Here is a 20,743-nt window from a genome sequence, read left to right as displayed (position 1 = left end):
TGCTCTCAAGTTCTACACAAATTTTTCCTGTAGACATAATTTTATCTCATGAACAATAACTTCCATATGAACTTCTGTCTCTAAGATCCAGGGAAACCTGCATTAAAGTCCACCAGTCCATATCAAGCAAATCTTTGCTCTCTAGCATTTGAGGCTTTGTCTTATTTTTCAAAAAAGGAAACAAATTATTTACAACCATTGATAGTTTAAAATGAAAGCAAATAGTATTAGTTTTTACCACTCCAATCTTTACAGTGTTAAATCATAGCTCCCAAAAGCTCTGGTGCAAATCATTAGTGTGAGCAAGCCCAGAGTAATTTTGGTCCAGTCTTTCTTTGAAGCTTGGCCACTCTTGGCGGGAAGGGGTCACTTTGAAATGGGATGTATGCTGATGTGCCTGCAGATGAAGGAATTGGTCTGTGCTAGTCCTAGGTAAATGTTTTAAGAGCCTGTTTGGTCTTTAAAATCCTGGCAGACTAATTGTTTTTTATGGCTCCTTGGGGAAGATAAAGGGCTTCAGGAGGCCTATTTGCCTCTGTTATGTTTGCGCATTTCAGAACTTCTGATTGTAATGACTGTGTGTGGCCTAATAAAAGTGGCAGCTTGTTTCTTTCCATTTTAAGCCAGTTATGTGATTTTTGGACTATTGCGTGTTGGTATAGCCAAAGGGGATTCTTTGAAGAGAGGTTATACATCAAGTAGGAAAGAGGTTTCCCTTTTCAAGGAAACAGAAAGCTTGCGACTTTCATTGAAGCCTTTGATACTGTATAAGTTATTTGCGGTCACCTGTATCTTGTCGCCAGGCAGCACGCCATGGCCGTTGGAAACGTGAAAGAGGCACAGGGGAAGGAACTCAGAAGCATTTACAGAGCAAAAAGCCTCTCTCTGTCCTTCAGTGTGAATGAATATGCAGGGCAGGTATAATGCAGAAAGTCTGGTCCCTAAACAAATTGGGCTGTTATAGTTCGACTGAGCCTCATATCTCAGGCCAACAGAACAAATTAACCTGCTTTGTCTAGCCTATCATGTGAGCTTAAATGGTTTGTGCATCGGTCTATAATGCTACAGTGCAGCATGTACTTCTTTGGGGGTCCTGTTGAAATCAGGGGAAGTTGTGTAACTGGGCTTATTCAGAATACCTGAGAGAGACTCTTACTGAAAGTGCATTAGTGAAAATAATAGCTGGTGTGCACATTGACTAGGTCTGGAGAGACATTGGTTCAGCTCCCCACATTCACGAAGATCACCAGCCTTCTTCATAGACTGTGATGAGGATAACATGGTATAATGTGACAGGGAAACGAAGGCATGTTAGGAGTAGTGTCCCTTAGGTCTGCAACATCTGGTCCTTTGCATGTTTACTCAAGTAAGTTGGGACACAGGTGGCACTGTGGGTTAAACCACAGAGCCTAGGACTTGCCGACCAGAAGGTCGGTGGTTCGAATCCCCGTGATGGGGTGAGCTCCCGTTGCTTGGTCCCTGCTCCTGCCAATCTAGCAGTTCGAAAGCACGTCAAAGTGCAAGTAGATAAATAGGTACTGCTCCTGCGGGAAGGTAAACGGTGTTTCCATATGCTGCTCTGGTTCGCCAGAAGCGGCTTATTCATGCTGGCCACATGACCAGGAAGCTGTACACCGGCTCCCTCGGCCAATAAAGTGAGATGAGCGCCGCAACCCCAGAGTCAGTCACGACTGGACCTAATGGTCAGGGGTCCCTTTACCTTTAAGCTTCTGTTGAATAAGCTTCTGCACTCCAGAATAATTGCGTTTGGGATTATTCTTGCTTGCGTATTAAAAGAAAGCAAATAAGAGACTGACGTCTGTAATGTATGTTTATGGCCCTCATTATAATAAACTAAAAAATATACAAGGTCTTTACTCCAAAATATGGCCCTTGATTTTTGAAAAAATAAAATTAAACCATTGACTTGCATAAGTAACCAAAAATATTTCAAGAAAACATTTTCCTCACCTTTTCCAGATTGCCAAAAAGTTCAAAATTCAGATAATTTCAAAAGATTTAACATCAGGAAGTCAATAGGCTGTTTCTGGCCTGCTCCTGTCTTGATGTGTGTGTGTAATAATGTCTTCTTCATGTACTTTAGTAAATTCATCACATTTGGGCACATTCAAAGAAGTTTGATATGGAGGATTGCATGTCAACTGCTATGCAGTGAGGTTTTCATGAGAATACTGTCAGTTTATATGTTTCCCATGAATCCCACTGGATAATTCCCACGACAAATTAAGCAGAGATGGATTTAGCACTGTGCGACTGGTTCTCCTGCACTGTGTGTCAAGCTGAGGGTGGCACCGTAACTTATGTTGCAGTGCATATGCAAAACAGACATGGAGAGGGCACCAAATTTTGGCCTCATGCAGGGGGCTGCGGAAATTTGAAAGACCAAAGTCCGCCCCTGGTACAGGAGCACTGCAGGATTGGCTCATGTGCCTGGTTTGTTCAGCATGTCTATGACATGCAGGTGATCAGTTCTGATTATGCCCAGTAGAGGGCAATAATAACATAACAGAAAAGAAGCAACAGTCCATCTGTCTGCCATTCATCAGTCAGCTGATTCCAGTGATGTGTCAGCAGCAGACATCTGTTAAAAAACATCCAAGTCATCTTTCTCCACACAAATGGAATTGGTGATTTTGCATTTCTAATATTATAGTGCTCATGCAAGGAGACCGCTCATGTGAGCACTATATTTTCAGAACTGATACGAAGTGCTATTCTATTTAATATTTACGTATTTGTGTCACTAAATTCAACACAATGTACTTCCCAGGAAGTGTGTTTCAAACTGCAGCCTCTGTGGCTAATGCATTTATGTATCGTGGAACAAAAACACTCTAAACGTTTGCAGAGGGTGCATGTGCCCCCCCCTCCACTATGTTTTGGGCTGACCCATGGTCAGGTTACAAACCAGCAGGAAAATAATCTGGCTCTTCCTTACTTTGTTGCTAGGATCATCTTTTTCCTTGCTGTCTGTTCCTTCTGTTCCATGTGCTGTCTGGCAAGATGCTCCCCAACCGCCTTAGCTGGGAATTCAGTTTCACAAGTGTAGCCAAAATCCCTGGCCAAATGTAAAGCTTCTCCTGCAAGCAAACAAAAACAACTGGGTCATTTTACATTTAGTCTTTGGTACTTTACTTAGAATGTACAGACACGGTCTCTCTCAACATAGATAGATAAATAGTTATGATTTAAAGCATCTGTACCTGCTCTTCAATCAAGAAAGATGCCAGAGCAGATTGCATAAGAGTAGTAAGAAACAAAACAACAACATATTTTTGTTGTTGAAATATGGCATCAAAAATAAAATAAAATACTGATAACCCTGAAGAATGGCAACCACCAAAATCAAAGACTGGACTTTGACAAACTTAAACTTTGGCTGGGTTTTTAATCCTTGCTCACAAGACATTATCCAAAATGTATATCTATCCTGTACTTTGTGTTTAGATACGACTGTCTGATGCCTTGTTTCTCAAACCAGCTTCCCACCAGCTTAAATTGTTCTTAAGCCATTCCTCATTTGTCTCTAGCCAAGGCATGAACACCTTTGCATGGGGCAAAGACATCCCTGCTCAGTCAACACCTCCTGGTGTGTACAGTACACAGACAGAAATTGACCTGATTCATAGAAGGGATTCCGAGGATCATCTAGTCCATCTCCCTGCAATGCAGGAATATGCAGTTGTCCCATAGGAGGATCAAACCTGCAACCTTGGGGTTATCAGCACCATGCTCTAACCAACTGAGCTATTACTGCTCTAAGGCAGTAATGTGAGCACACCCTCACTTTGGATCCAAACCTAACGTATACTTTGTCTTTTGGCAAAGAAGTACTGCAGCTTTTCAAACCAGGCAATGTTCAGATATGCTGTAAGTAGCACTATGGGATGACTCTCTTCCATGGGCATAGTAGTGAGGTGACATATTAAAGCCCACAACTTGAGTAGGGACAATCACAAGTTCACCACCAGCACATCATCCTCATCAACAACTCATCAAAAGGTAAGGTTACCAGATTTTTTCTCAATGAATCCAGGGACACTTTTCAACTTGAATAGATTTTGTCAGGGGACTGATTTGTAAATCTGGGGACTGTCCCCGGGGAATGGGGACATCTGGTAACCTTATCAAAAGGTCCCATGCAATTGGGCCCAAAAATGTGGCTCTGGGCCTTTAAATATTACAGCAGCATCAGGGAATGAATCCACAAAGAAACTGGTCCAATGCTTATACTTTAAAGATCCATCACTTTAATATTGTTTTCTTTCTTAAGGCTATGATGTTGTGAGGGGGGTATATGGAGTATTAGGGGAGAGGTAGTACCTCTGGTGGGGGATACATTCCACCTTTGTTCCCCACCCTACACTCAGCTCTCACCTGTGGCTCCCAGAAGCTGTCAGCATGCAACAGTAGCCATATCCCAGGAATGGCTTCGACTAGCCAGCTAAACCAGGTGAGGGCAGCCAATGGGTCTCAAACCTTCAATGACTTAGGGACTTCCCCAGCATGTGAAGATAGACTGTGGTGCTGTGGTCTAAACTACTGAGCCTAGGGCTTGCCGATCGGAAGGTCGGCAGTTTGAAACCCCGCGACAGGGTGAGCTCCCGTTGCTCAGTACCAGCTCGTCACAGTGCAAGTAGATAAATAGATACCACTCTGGTGGGAAGGTAAATGGTGTTTCCGTGCACTACTCTGGTTCACCAGTCATGCTGGCCACATGACCCGGAAAAACTGCCTGCGGACAAACACCAGCTCCCTCGGTCAGTAAAGCGAGATGAACGCTGCAACCCCAGAGTCGTTCACAAGTGGACTTAACTGTCAGGGGTCCTTTACCTTAATAGTGGGTCCAATGGTCCAATGGTTGTATTGCCAGATCAGATATGGCCAGTAGGTGGTGCTTCCTGTTTTCACGTTTATTGTAGCTTTAAATCTTTATATTTTTATCTGTATAATGAGGGCTTCATCATATAGCTAACTTACAATGTGGAACTGGTGCTAGATGTTGCTATATATCTGTCAATATAATTAGGACTATATATGATAAGGGCAGGGACGCAGGTGGCGCTGTGGGTTAAGCCACAGAGCCTAGGACTCGCCGATCAGAAGGTCAGCGGTTTGAATCCCCACGATGGGGTGAGCTCCCGTTGCTCGGTCCCTGCTCCTTCCAACCTAGCAGTTCAAAAGTACATCAAAGACAAAGGGAAGGTAAACAGCATTTCCATGCACTGCTCTGGTTTGCCAGAAGTGGCTTAGTCATGCTGGCCACATGACCCGGAAGCTGTATGCCGGCTCCCTTGGCCAATAAAGTGAGATGAGTGCCACAACCCCAGAGTCGGCCGCGACTGGACCTAATGGTCAGGGGTCCCTTTACCTTTACCATTATGATAAGGGCTTGGCAACTTAATGAGAATTTGGCCAGCTGCCAGACACCTGCCAGTTTGACAAGTTACCATGCCCAAGACATGTACTTGGCTCAGCCTGAAGGACAGCTGACGTCATGCACCCTAATTGACCAGACATAAGGCTGGCAGTGCATTCATGCCCAAGTGGGGAGGAAGGTTCACATAATGTAGAACACCTGCATAGCCTGGCATTGCGCCCTCGCTAGGGCTATAAAAGCTCCTAACTTCAGAGGCTGAGTGAGTCCTCGCGTTCTACAGGTAAACTTCGGACATTGGTCCCATCAGCTGAGGGAAGGTTCTGATGCTCATGGGGACTCTGCAGCAAATGAGATGAACCATGAACTTCGTTTTTGCAGTTATCTCCCTAAATATCCTGAAGTGCCATTTTTGCTTATCTTAATTGCTATTTAGTGTTAAGTCTTTGTTTTTGTAAGTCTTTATATTGTAGAGCTTATTAGACTCTATTTGGTAGTATTATTATGTGTTATTGCTAATAATTGTCAATCAATAAATCATTTTCTTCTTCATCTAACAGTCTACTAGTCCTCCATCTGCTGGGATCCAAAAGAACTCCTTGCTTGCTATAACTACTAGGCAGCATAGCAAGACAGAGGTTTCTGCACATGCTGTAGATGGACGTAAGGGGCAGATGGGGCTTGTCAACCTGAGAAGGTAGCCCATCTAGAAGGAAAACTCTGACCCTGAACCTCCACTGCCTTGTGGGAGAAGAAAAGGCTAAGGAGTAAACCCAACACAATCTAGAGTGGAGTTGGTTGGATGGTGCCTTGTACGCTTTCTCCCAGCAACTCCTGCAGCCAAGCTGGTGCTCTGCTTTCCTTTGGACCACATCAGCGAGGCTGAGAGGGGGTCTTGTCTTCTGGGCGGCTCAAGACCACCATACACACTTCCCAGGCTTGTGTCCCAGGGAGGTCACTTTGGTGCTGCTAACACAATAGTTTGACTTCACCCCCAGAGGCACACTCCATTGTCTTGAGGCAGATGGATGTCAACAACAATGCTGTTGTATTATGATTATAGGAAATTTTCTATAATTATGAATGAAGAAATGTTTTTTTTTCAAATATTAAAGAATAGCATTAAAAAAACAGCTACCAATGACTGGTTGGTAGCCTCTGTTTATTAAAATGTAAGTTAACTCTTTAGAGAATCCATTTCTTTTTGAATTTGGATAAGAGTAAATTGGTTGAAGTTTGCATTCTATATGGAAATTAAATCAATTAATTCATTATGTGTTCAGCTATAAAACATGCAGCCAAATAAAGGCCCTAAGATGGACAAAATATAATTCTGATTACTTTTGTGTTGCTTGTTTAGAAACAGAGAATTTTCATACAGAATTTTATAGTTTCATTGGGCTCAATTGCATAACTGTGTAGTAGTTAAAACATCAGGAGGACATATCATACTGAGCTGCAGATATTAATTTTAGAGACAATTTGTTTTCTTTACCCCATCCCTTTACAAGACAAAACACATATTTTCAACAAACAGGTCAACATGTGTCTCTTTTGGCTGCTTAAAGGGCACTACCACATTCACAGCTTCTCTCTCCTTCTCCTACTCTGTAGCCTTTATTTTCACAGTCTTCATTCTTCTGTCTTCTCATGGGGATGGAAAAGCAACCTATTTCTCTCCCCCCACCCCCATTCCTTAAACAGCTAATGCTGCAGGAGTGCTGATCATTATGCAGGTAAAGCCAGAGAGAAGAGGAGAGGAAATCCATGGATAAGCTTCCTCCTAGGATTGTTGTTTCCAGCTTTCACTCGAGATAGGAGCATCCCTCAGTCTTGGGGAGGCCCAGGAGAGCTTCTTGCTGCTCCTTGCACCTGCCAGCTGAAGCCTGTCAAGGTACACAACCTGGTCCCTGCTGTGGGGCCTTCCAGAAATCTCTGCCTTAGCCCAGCAAACTGTCCTTTTCAATCTTGCAAAGCTCCCTGGCCAATTGTCAAGCAATACAGAAAAAGTCTTGCTTCTTCAGCATCAGCTCTAGCTGTAAATAAAGCAGCCTGTTCCCCCAGATTGTAGTGAAAACAACGAGCAGTGCAGCATGGCTGCTCTAGCAGTCAGCACTGTGTGTGGGGTCCTCTGAGCAAAGTTGCTGTGGCATTTCAAGATGGCTGTGCCGACAGATTAAAAGGCAGTCCCTTCCCCTAAAGCCCACCATGGGCCAACCAATCCTCCTGCTCTTGTCTACTCTGATTGACAACAGCTGGTCAAAGCTTGAGCCTAAGTGTATTTGGGCTGATCATCAATTACAGTACTACCATAGTGGCAAAGGGAGCAAGTTTCCTGGACTTTGCTGCAGGAGCCCCTGGTTTGAGACCCATCTCCTTAAAACTCCATGTTAGGCTCCTGCCTTCTCAGATGGAGTCGGTTGATGAAAGTCTGCTCTGTCTCTTGCACAGGTGCCTGCTCAAGTCCCTGCTGGGGCTTTTACTGCCTACAAGAGAGCGGGGCTGTACCACACTTGTAGAACACACACTTGGCATGCAGAAGCTCCTGAGTTCAATTCTTAACCTCTCCAAATAGAACTGGGAGAAACACTTGTCTGGAATCCTTGAGAGCTGCTGTTGAGCTGGATGGACAAATGACCTGACTCAGCATAAGACAGCTTTCTGTGTTCGTTAGTTAAATAGTCTGCCATCTTGCCACACTCTCAGGGCAGGTGCCTCATTGACATGTTGAGAACAAAGCATGGAAACTTCAGAAACAACAGTTGTCATTCATTGCTAGTAGGAAAAATGTATCTGTTGATCTTTTGTTTTCATCTGCAGTTACAGTAACATGCTGGAACCAAAACCACTTCAAAAATTCAAGAAGGCAACAAGTAAGGTATTTATATCATGATATTACAAAGCATACCTTCTACTAAGGATGTTAGGAGGGTGACATTTGCTGCTTTCCTCCTCCCTGCTGGCAGATTGAGCCCCAGCCTGTCCAATTTTTCTCTTAAGCAGCGTCCTCCATTCTTGGATTTTGCTCTGTCAGGGAAAGGGGAGGGAATGGAAATACAAAGATTCAATGTTATCCTTTCCCAGTTTTTCTTACTTAAAATAATTCCTCAAATGAGTATCTAAGAGCTGCATGTTCCCAATTTGCAGTGCAAGGCCCTCCTCAGCAGGAATTGATAGGTACTCTCAGCAGCTGGAGCTAGTAAATGAGAAGAATGATGTTGCTGAGGGCTAAATGGCATGTTAAGTGGGGAAGCCATGACTTGATGTTGCTTTCTTTCCCCATAGGAACCATTGTGAGTAGCAATTGAATCAGTGCCATAGTGTACATGAGTGTGCATGTGGCTAACCTTTCCCCACAAACTGATTTCATGGTGCAGATCACTTAGTGGGGCTTCCAAAAATGTCCTCAACCAAATTTCTCCCCAGATTTTTGGAGTTTTGAATGATCAGGTCTTTTTTCCCAAAGTGAAACTGACACATTTGATTTTTCTCCCCATTGTTCCTTTTTGATTTTCAGATTTGTACAGCACACTTTGTACACACAGCCTGTTCCTTCAGTTTATTTGCATGCCCTCGCTTCTGCATCACAGATGTGCAAATGCTATGTGCATTGATAAAATACATCAACAAAACAAATGTGATATGATAGTACCTACAATTGTAATAGAAGGCTTTTTTTGTGCCGTGTTTGACCAATCTATGACAGTGTATGGGCACACTGGAAAGAAACTTGATGCAGTCATATCAAGATTGTTTTGGGGGCAGTGTGCTTTATAAATGCGTTAATGTGCACTGGTAACAAAAGCCGAGATACTACAAATGAATGAGGAAAAATAGACTGTGGAAAACTGCACATGTCCCAAATTCCAAATTAAATTTTACAAATGCCTCTACTTAAACTGGATTCAGGAAAAGTGAAATTTGGAGCACAGCAAATCAGAGAAACAAATAAAGCAAGAGAACGAACAGAGGAAATCCTCTCATCTCTAAAACCACTCCTCTGAAAGGGACATTAGGCGGGGAACTGAAAGCATGCAGGTACAATATGAGTAAAATTTGGGGTTTCTGATGTACTGGCATTCTCTCTTGACTTCTACTTAGAAAGGGTTATCAAACAAAAAGTAGTGTTACAAAAATAGTCCTGTTCCTCTCACAGATTTATGGGTTTCAGAAGGGACCCCCTGAATGATACTAGTAAAAAGGAAGAAAATGAATGACTTTGATTCTATTAACAGAGCTTTGCACAAAGAAGAGCAAGAATCTTCCCACCCTTCACCAATTTAATTACTCCATGGCTTTTGCTATTAACTACATCATTTGTTTCGTGTTTAATTTGAGAAAGTCACATTTCTTTGGTCATTTTTTCATGCAAAGTCATTTTGTTTCAGCACTCATGTTTGTTTCCCCCTTCAATTAAACTTGTAACTCCCCTTCCCCTGCCATCTGGGTCAACAGTGATCACAGAGCTGATTTTGAAGCCTGTTCCTTGTGACTGCCACTTCATTTTGCCAGAATACCCCAGATCTTATATTGTTCTGTAGGCTTTCTTGTGGGAGGAGCGGCATAAATTAATGGCGGCCACCATTAGGAATGACCATCGTGTGAATCAGCTGTCATTTCTCTCCCAAATATATTGAAGTGATGCATCATCTAAGCCAGGCTTCCTCAAACTCGGCCCTCCAGATGTTTTATGGCCTACAACTCCCATGATTCCTAGCTAGCAGGACCAGTGGTCAGGGATGATGGGAATTGTAGTCTCAAAACATCTGGAGGGCCGAGTTTGAGGAAGCCTGATCTAAGCACTGTGGAGAAAATAAAAGGTAGAGTGGCCATTGAAACAATGTGTCTGCAGGAACTATCAGTCAAAAGTTCAAATAGGTCTAAGTGTGGTAACAAAAGCTGAGCCCATTCATGCCCATTCATTATTTAATGCATTCATTCTGAAACAAATGAAAATTTAACCAAATGAACTCCATTTTATATACATTCCATAGAGATGATGCCTAGCTGGTGATTGGGAGAGGAGGGATATTGTTTCTATTTTATTTTTGGACACAAAAGTTGTCTAACAGATAAAACCACAGCCAACAATTAAAATGCTACAACAAAAAGCTGCTTATGTTTCCTCTATTATTTCTGGTCTTCCTTGTTGAGGCAATCATTTTTTTGATGTTGCTGTCAGTCAGAGGGACAGGTTCAGATGAAGTAATCACTTCAGGAAACAGATTCCAGAGGAGACACCATTTCTCTGCTTCTGACCAATCTGTCTCAGTGTTCCCTTTTCCATGAAGAGCCTGAGGTACATAAAGGTCTGAAGAACTCACCTCTTATAAGCCCAGCCAAGCTGAACAGGCACTATGACATGCCATCCAAGGCCCCACTGAGTCCAACTCAAGCGTCCCTATATCTACCCCATGCAGTTGCACACAGCTTTCCCTTACCTTCTCAAAATCCCTCCTAACAGAGAGGCATTGAGGCATTCTGGTGGGGACAAGCGTCTCTTCACTTCTGCGATGGTCACTTTGTATTTGGAAGTGGAGCTGAGTAAAGATAAACGGCCAGGAACCGAGCAAAAGAGGTCTGTGGGATTGACTACACACGTGCCACCTGAAAAGGTATACATGACATGCGTTAGGGGGAGGCTCAGAGCAGGAGTTTTCAGGATAAAATGTTCCTGGAACACATTTGAGGGGAAGTTTAGCTTAATTCGGGAATTATGCCTGAATGGGGGGTGGGAGCACAAGTAAGGTCCGTGGGGCCAAGCACACCAGCCCTGCTGCCAACACTCACCTGTGTGCTTGCTCTGCCTGTTCCATCCCTGACCTTCCTGTATTGAGTGGGAAGGTAGGGAAGGGAATTCTAAGCACATCTGATTGAACACAATTAGAAGTCTCCTTGGAATAATGCAAGGTTCTCAGTTACAGGGAAGTTTCTAAGCACATTCGGCTAAATGCACTTATAAATCTCCTTTAGACTTTCCATCCCCAAGACTGCTGGCGATGGAACTGACATGCTCAGTGACATGCAATCCTTTTCCATGGGTTGATCATTTTAATGTCTGAATAGGGTTTTTTATGTCTTTCCCAGTTTTGTCCATTTTAAAAGCACAATTTCATAGAAGAACTTGTTATTGTTTTTTTAAAAAGTACCTCCAAAACTATAGCAAACAAAGAATTTGCACAACATGTAAGAACTTCAAATAGCTAGTCACACCAGGCTATTTGCAACCAATTACAATGATTTCTTCCCTTTTTATATTTTGGTTCTGGAGGATCTCTTCTTCTTCCAGGAAAATATTTTTGCATATTTATTTCGGGCTTTTTGTTCTGTGATTTCTTCCCAGAACTGCCACTTGCAACTGTGACCTGACCTCTGGCATGATAGTGATACTTAGGCATCATCAATACTACAGCTGCAATTCTTGGAGTCTATCACTTCAGACAGAGGATTGCCCTTCTCTGTACATAGACAATTAGATGTCAGGGAGAAGGTTTCTAGCATTCTATTTTTCTGTGCATGTATCTCCCCCAATAAAAGCATTCAGGCACACTTTCTGCAGTCTGAAGAGGGGCACTCTTTCCACAGGAGCTGCTGTTTGTGTAGGCTAAGCTTTGCAGTGGTAAAAATTATTAAAACAGGTTTAAAATGCTACTTGTATTCTATATTAGCATGCGGTAGATGTTTAGATTAATACAAGTGATACATACACAAGTGGTTTACCAAAGGGTATTTGGGAAGGAAGACGACAATCCAGGTAACTAACGTGTACCACTATTTGTATCATGTACATTCTGCTTTTTATTACATTTGTAGAAGTTAACATTATTCTTTGAAGCAGAGTTTATAGCAATTACATTCCATGGATTTACACAAGGCAACGGCACACTTGAAAATATTTGCAATGTTCCCAGAGAAGGCATTCATTAATTGTTGTAGTCCATGCCTTTCTCCTTTTTACATTTTGTTTTCACAATTTCTAAGTCATGATTTCTGTATTTATGCCTAGTGCATTCAAGTGGTTAATCATGATTTCTCCCTGTAAAAGCCAGTCTCTCAATATCTCCATCGCATTGTGAGGAAAAGGAACAAAATGTAGGCTGTGCTGAGAGAAGCAGCCCATCCCACTTAATGGCTTGATTTGCGGTGACTGGGATAGAGAACTGGGTGAGGCCTCCATTGCAATGATGTCTCCAAGGGCACTTCTTTCCTTTCCCCCATATAAGTGAATGGGAAATGTAAGGTCTGCTCTAGAAGGCAAACTACCCTTCCACACTCACAGTGGGTGCCTCAACCCTTACAAACAGGGATCCCCTGGGAAGCAAAATGCCCCTCCAAAGTGCCCCTGTTCTATTTATGGGCATAACAATTTGCCTGCCTGACTGCCTGACTTTATCTATGCCACTTTCCATAATTTCTGATTTCACCCTGCCTCCTCTGACAAAGACCACATGTGCAGTTTACAAGGAGACAAGCTTCTTGCTTGCTTCCTGCTCAGGGGTCCCAGCAATCTATGGCCAACCCACCCTGTCACTATAATAGGGGCTTCACTAGAAAATATATCTGTGTCTATATCTCTGTCCCTATCTAACTAGTGATTTTATAAACTGCCATTTGGAAAAGAAGAAAAAAACGAGGTCTCAGATTAAACGGCCAACAATGAAAGACCAATAAAATTCTGAAACTCAGTTATCTTAATAAATGTGAGTATTTTCAAAGGAAAACACAGGCTTCATAACTAGTTGAACTCTATGTGTGTGTGGGGGGGGGATATTTTGTTTTTCCAAACTCTCCCCCTGCCAAATTGTACCTTATGCTTTTTCACCTACATATAGTTTTGAATAAATAATAGTCTTCCCATGTATCCAGATTTCAGTTCAGCAAGATAATGTGTAAATGATGTTAATTATATTGGAAGGTACTATTTATTTCAGCTCTTGATATATTTGCTCGTAGGCAGGTAGAGAATTACCTGCAGCCATAGATCTTTATATTACAATGCAAGAGACAAATTAAGTCTACATTTTACAAACAATGAGGAAGTGCAGCAATGAAATATTAATATTTCTCTTTTACAATCCAACCCATATGTGCACAAACAATTTGTGCTGAATAAATAATTGCTCCTTTAATAAGAAAACATTTTGTTCCCACCTGATTTATCCTTTTCAGCACAGGCTTTATCATTCAGCAAAATGCATCAATTCCAGAAAGGCCACAGTAGTCTTCTAAAATGAAACTGACTCAAAAAGCGATGCCTTGTAAAACAACACTGAGCAGAAACAATGGCCAGATCCAAAGAATTGCTAACTTGAGGTCCCCTTGGGGGTTTCAGTGTGCCCAGTGGGATTTTGGACATTTTCTCCTGGAGTGACAGGCCCCTGCCTGCCACATCTCAAAGTACATTTGAAAGCCCTCACCGTTTTCAAAAGTGTTTTGCCTTGAGGTATGAGCTACTGCTATAGCACAGGTCCAAATCAGCATTGGGCATGCAGAGCTAGCTGTATCATTGGATCATGGCCAATGAGGATAGGAAGGAGAAGGGAAATGTCGTGGGAATGTAAAAGGTATTACTTATCCAATGACATAAGGGCAGGATGGTAAATGGAACTTCCCAGTGAACTATAATGAAGATATGAAGCAGGGTCTGTCCAAATTATGGCTTAAGCCTGCTGGGCAGGCTTCATGGGAAACCTCAGCCCACCCACTGAACAAAGGGAAAGCCTGGCTCTGGAGGAAAGAGCCAGCAGCCAGTTCTTGAGCATCTCCAGGGGTGCTGCCCTCAGCTGACTCCTTGGTTTCTCCTCAGCATCCTTGAGGTTTGGATGCCCGACTTCTCTTCTGTCACTGTCCTTTGATACTACGCTCTTCCCCACCATTCTTAACATGCTTGATAGGAGAAAAATGTTCCCTGGAGGCTTCCCAAGGTTGCCCAACACTAGGACCAGCCCTGATGAAGTGGGGCAAGTTCCCTAACTGCACGTAAGTAGGCAATGCACCATTTTCAAGGGTGAAGTGGTAGGCACACAATTCTTTTCTCTCTTCAGGAGAATTGAAGGTGGTATGATAGGGACACATTTTATTCCACTGTCATGACTGTTCAAGCAGATGTTAGGGTGCCGAACTACAAAAGGGCAAAAACTGCTTTTCAGAATCAGCAATGGGACGGAAAATGTAAGTGACTGCATTAGGAGCCATGATGGCCCTGTGGTGCCACTCCCAGGAGAAGAAAAACTACCATTTGTCTCTAGTCTGAACACAGCGCACTGAAATGATGTTTTGGAGAAACTTCTGTATTCTACTAATCCCACTCTTTATAAGCAGCATAATATGGATTGAAAAGTTATATTCACATTAATGATTGAATTCCATGCCTCATTTTTCATGCTTTATGACCCGAAACATTCCCAGCTTCAAAAACTCTGGAATATGAGATGATTCTTAAACACCGTGTCCCAGTCTCTATCATAGCACCTTAGAGCCAAAGCTTTGATCCACAAACCGTGAAGTGACATGAAGCAGTTGCCTTGGGCAGCAGATTCCTGGTGCCATGCCTTTTCTGCACCTCCTGTATCTATTTATGTACACATTTTGAAACATCAAGTCATCACGAAGCATGGGGTGTGGGTTGGTGGACTTTGTGTGTAATGTGCGAAAACATCCAGAATGGTATATGCCAATTGTCACCACTAAAGGCTGGATTAACTACTATATACTAACAGCTGGAGCCAGAGAAGAACTCTGCTCATGAAATGGACCTTTTTTGGACTCCCCTTCCATTGCAGCCCCTGATAACTCCAAAAGTCGCTCCTGATGGTCAAGATGAAGGCGGCTGAAGGGATGGGGTGTTAATGGGATTTGGGGAGGAACTACAGCTTTAGATCTAAGCCTAACAACTCAGACAAAAAGGGCATCCTGCTAGATCATAATTAGCAAGAAATGTGGGGCAGGAAGCCAGGTTTTATTTAGTCACTGAATTCACCATCGGATTCTGCATTCCTGTGACAAATATCTATGCCCTTTCCAGTATTAACTGTCTAGAATTCAAGTCAGTATTTACTGAAGAATGGTTTTTATAGTGGCTTCTGGCACTTTGAGTCTTTATGATTGATGTTTCTATCCCAAACTGTGAAAGCTAGAACTATCTATTTAAAAATAAATAAAAATGAAACCAAACTCTCCTGTGATGGCATATGATTTCTTGGCTAATGAAGGTTTCAGTCTGTACATTTTAAACAAGAAAAAAAATCATTCCATGAAGGAGCCATCCAACTATCTGCCATATACTTCAGTTCTCGTCCAAAAAACACCTGGGAAGCAGACGTTCAACTTTTATCCTAAAATCCTAGCTGGATTCCAAAATAGATTTCATTGTTTCCGTGTAGCTAGCATAGCATAGATGGGTTTTCTTTCATGACATGTGGACTTCACAACTATCCTATGCTAGCTACATGGAAACAAGTCTCATTGTGCTCAGTGGGATTTACACCCAGGAAAGTGTGGAAAGGATTGCAATCTTTTTTTAAAAAAGGTGTTTCTAAAACATTTTAGAGCAAGCTTTGGCATAACACAAGGAAGAATTTGATGAAATGTGATGTCTAGGCTTGCAAGCAGGGCTGTCTTTACCCAGGGGTGCAAGGGGTGCAGGGCACTCAGGCACCAAATTTTGGGCGCGGGTCAAATGTATACCTACTGTATACCTACTGTCCCTCTCGATCGGCGGCAGTGAAAAGGAAAGGAGCAAAAGTCCCTGCCCTGCTCCTCCATCGCTCTGTTACTCAGCAGCATCAAATATCCCCGATGAGTCAGGAAACAAAAGCAGTTTTTTTCGCTGCGTCGTTGTTACAGGTGAGTGATTGCCGCCCCCCAAAAAACTCCAAAACTTTGAGTTCACCCCCCTAAAAAAAGGTCAACAATGTTGCCTTCCCCCCTCCCCAAAAAAGCTCAATAAAAGTTAATTTGGGGATGGCTAAACTAAATTTGGGGTGCTGGACAGATCTTTGTACCCTGGTGGCCCACATGCTAAAGACGGCCTTGCTTGCAAGCCTATGCACATGTACTTGGGACTAGCGCTCACAGATCTGTGAGGTCCCTTCCTGAGCAGAGGTGGATTTAGGAGAGTGCGGCTGGTTCCGCAGCACTGGGCACGGAGCCTTGGGGGTGATGCAGGAAGCGCCACAACTGTGATTTAGAATGGAGTGTGAGAGGAAGGGGATGCACCACATTTTGCTGTTGTGCAGGGTGCTGCTGATTTTGAGACCCCAAGTTCCACCACTGTTGATCCAGCCTGCATATCCTCGGATAGCAGCAGTACAGTAAAAGATGGAATAAATCAATCCCTTCTTTGGAACAAGGTGGGACACAGTGCAGTGAGTGGAGGAGGAGGCATGAATCATGGAGCTGTTTATAGAGTGGTACCTCAGGTTAAGTACTTAATTCGTTCCAGAGGTCTGTTCTTAATCTGAAACTGTTCTTAACCTGAAGCACCACTTTAGCTAATGGGGCCTCCTGCTGCTGCCGCACCACCAGAGCCCGATTTCTGTTCTTATCCTGAAGCACTATTTCTGGGTTAGCGGAGTCTGTAACCTGAAGTGTATGTAACCTGAAGCGTATGTAACCTGAGGTACCACTGTAATAAGGAATAGTACAGAGGGAGTGAAGGAAGAACAACCTTTTTTTCTAAACTAAAAAGGTAAATCTCTTTAGCTTTTCTTTCTAAGGAAGATAATGCTATGGTCAATTCAATTGCCTTTTGCTGCTCTATAATATGCTTTTTGAGATTGGGTGACCTTGAATACAAACAACATTCTAAAATATCACCATAACATGTGCCAACATTACAGCCCTGCTTTGTTGTATCATTGGGAAGTATTTATGTGCTGGTACAGCAAACTGCATAATGACTGCTAACCTCGGCCACAATAAAGAGGTCCTTTCTTGGTGTGCCCAAAAGTTTATATAGGCTTCAAAAACCAACACCTTTCTTGGAATGACAAACATATTGACCAACATTTTTTTTCTCGTAAGCACACTTTCCACCCACCAGGCGCTGTAAGTATCTCACAGATATAGAATCATAGAATTGCAGAGAATCTAGGGATCCTGAGGGTCATCTAGTGGGAATCTCAACTAAAGCATCCATAACAGATGGATGCTTAAAAACCTCCAAAGAAAGAGAGTCCATACCCTCCTAAGGGAGTCCATTCCACAGTCTAACAGCTCTTACTAGCAGAAAGTTCTTCCCAGTGTTTAGTCAAAATCTCCTTTCTTGCAACTTGACCCCACTGGTTCTGTTCCTACCCTCTGGAACAGCAGAAAACAAGCTTGTTCCATCCTCCATAGTGGGAAATAACACAGAAATAAGGGGAAGGTTCAGGCTAATTAAGATTGGGCTGCTATTTGGAAGTTCAGTTGAAAACAATGTGCCACAGAATACAACAGGAATACATGGACGTAGCCAGGGTTTATTTTAGGGGGGGCAGTGATGCAATTGGTCCGTTAGGTATCCGTTAGGTAAGTATTTCTATTTATTGACTGGGGGGGCAACAGCTGCCCCCTAGCACCTCCTGGCTACATTCACACAGGAATGTGGCAAGTGCCTTGCACCAAATTAAGAGGTGTGCCCACCTAGCTAGCAGTTGTCCAGGTCCCAGGCAGAGGCCATTTCACATGTCAGCTTCTACCTTTCAATCTGAGATGCCTGTCAGGATGGACAGTGCTGGGTTAGATGGATAAATAGCCCATCACTTCATATGGATTTTCAAGGGTAAGGGTTTTGGTTTTTGGTTTTAATCATTTGGGGGGTTAGGAATGGTAGAAAAATTGTGACTTGAAACAGTGTTGTTTTTTTAAAAAAACCTCTGTTTCTCATTCCATTGTCACAATATCCTTGCATTCTACTCATCTATGATTAAATTTCCATGCAGATCTGGCTGAAAACATCATGCTGCCTATTCCACCATCCAAATCTGTCCCCCTGCAGAGATTTTTTTAATATTTTTTTTTTTACAAAATGGTGAGTTCAGCTTAAGGATATGTTTGTGGGGGTGCTCTATCCAATTCCCTTATTTTCTGAGGGCTTGCTCTGCTTTGATGGTGCCACTCCTCCAAAATTCCAGTTTAACTAGGAGAATTTTAAAAACCTTTTGCTGGGACTGGAAAACGCACAATTTGCCTCCACTTTCAGTTCCTACAGTTCATGGTCATTGGTCTTCCCCATCTACTTTATGAATACAGTATACACATGCCTGTGTAGAAAACATTGCAGAAAAGCAACCCCGAAGTTGTCGTTCCATGATTGTATCAAGATTCTTTTTGTGCAATGTTTTGCTGGTGTGCACAAACGTGCTCCTTTCCATTAGTAAAAGATTGCACAAAGGAAAATCAATACAACTCTGTGTACAATTCTATCAATGCAATTAATTAATGCACGCACACACACACACACACACACACACACATACTGGTAATGCAGGACAGAGTGAAGACAAGAAGGAACTTAAGCAAATCATGGACACACAGCACTGTATAGAAAATTTGGGAACAAAAAATTGGAGGAATGGAGGACTCTGAATACATTGATTCTCTTTCAAAAACAAGCCTGCACAATTCAGAATGCCAAGAAAATTCAGAGGAGGATTATTTTGGAAACACCTCTAATTCAAGCACATGAGAGATCAGCCATGTCTCCACACCACAAGACAAAGACCAAATAAAATGCATATTTGCTGCCATGTAACATGAAGCAGCACATAGAGTGAAGAAGCATCCTTAATTCCACCACCTTTAGGACAGGAATAAAGTTAGCATAGCCTCAGTATTTCAGTTGAATTGCAATAATTCTCTAGCACTTTATAACCTCTCATTACAGAACTGATCTGAGTTGCATTAGTTTTGTAGAAACCAAATAACAGCTTTGTCATAAACACGTTCCTTAAAACACAAATTCCCAAAGGCCTTCATTCCACACAATTGGTGTAATCTTGAAAAAGTTACCTACACCTCAGTCTTATGGAAACCACAGCCCCTTGCCTATGATGGGGTGGGGGTGGGGAAAGAAGGAATCTCCAGTAAGCAAGGTTTACTTTGGAGTAAACTTTGATGCTTGTCTGTGTATTTCATCTCCCTAGGTAAGTAGGATTTAGCACGCCACACTTCCTCTGGACTTCCTCCATGCAGCGGGACTTGTAGAAATTGCGTTTGGGACTGCAGCCTATTCTTACTTGGCCAGAGAAAGCAACACAGCCCACCCGACCTGTTACATCTAAACGTTTGGGATGAGGCGGGTTTACATCCCTGCTTGGGAAGGCGCTTAGTGGAGCCTACCGTGAGCCCAACCCAAGAGAAGACCGATTCAACGCAGGCTGCCATCATTTGGGAGCAATCCCCCAAAACACAGCGGGGCTTTCTCCAAGGAAGGCATGCAAAGGATCGGGCTGTGCTCCTATGGTGAGCAACGCAAGGGGATTGCTGCGACGGACTTCTGAACCGAAGAGGCTTCCGAACGCTTGAGCACAGCGATGGAAGTGAATGGGGGAAATGGCTTGGAATCCTAATACAGTACTCCCTCGTTTGGGGCGGGATTTCCCAAGACGTTCCCGTGACCCGCGAGTCCCAAGCCCAGGCAAATGTTGAGATACTCGGCTGCTAATCTTTCAGCCAAGCCAAGCAACCCTAACCCCCCGCCCCGCAAGCTGTACCCTCTTAAAACCCAGCCGCGCTTATTCCAGCCGCTCCCTCCTCCGCATGGGCGCGTTTCTTGCGGCCTCCTTCATGAACCATTCAGGCTTTTCCCCACACCCCGCCTCACGTCTCTCCTTTCCTGCCCCCCTTCCTCTCTTTTTATTGTTGTGACTCCATTTGAAACCAGCTCGGCTGGAACTATTAATTAAACAAGCGCATTAGGGCTTTTAAATGGGACTCAATTTGCTTCCTGGAAAAAAAAGAGAGAGAGAGAGAGAGAGAGAGAGAGAGAGAGAGAGAGAGAGAGAGAGAGAGAAAAGAGACAGCAGCGTTAATGACAATACATTAAGGGCAAATTATACGTATTATGGGATTATCAAGATTTGGCCAGATAAGAGCTAAAGAGTGGGGAGGGAATTGGAATCTAAGGGGGCCGACAGAGAACGGCTGGCGAAGCAAGCCAGCCTCGCCCGGTCTCCTCAGGTTGCTTTCTCAGAGACCGGGACACTAGCTCAGCACAGTTACGCGCGCCTAAACCCCGCGGATGCGCAACGGGTGATGGTGGGTGTCGGAGGTGTTATAATAATTCTAAGGTGTCATAAATAAAATGAATCTTCATAAGTGCACAAGGTAAACACAAACACATGATAAAAACCACATGTCTGA

General features: G+C 43.1%; 1 protein-coding gene across 2 annotated transcripts in view; it reads right to left on the bottom strand.

Annotated features, from left to right (window-relative positions):
• The window catches only part of TFAP2D (transcription factor AP-2 delta), a 39,718-nt gene that overhangs the window by 7,358 nt on the left and 11,617 nt on the right, over positions 1–20,743 (bottom strand). For both annotated transcript variants that reach the window (XM_083730568.1, XM_083730567.1), the window contains 3 exons: positions 10,840–11,005; positions 8,307–8,425; positions 2,960–3,101 (listed from right to left, as the gene is read on the bottom strand). In XM_083730568.1, coding sequence (XP_083586694.1) covers positions 2,960–3,101; positions 8,307–8,425; positions 10,840–11,005 — 427 coding nt within the window. The remainder of the gene's footprint in view (positions 1–2,959; positions 3,102–8,306; positions 8,426–10,839; positions 11,006–20,743) is intronic.

The sequence above is a fragment of the Podarcis gaigeae genome (genome assembly GCF_964106915.1).
Source record: "Podarcis gaigeae genome assembly, chromosome: 3".
NCBI classification, from domain to species: domain Eukaryota; kingdom Metazoa; phylum Chordata; class Lepidosauria; order Squamata; family Lacertidae; genus Podarcis; species Podarcis gaigeae.
The sequence above is the reverse complement of the archived record's forward strand: the minus strand, read 5'-3'. Positions and strand labels throughout refer to the sequence as shown.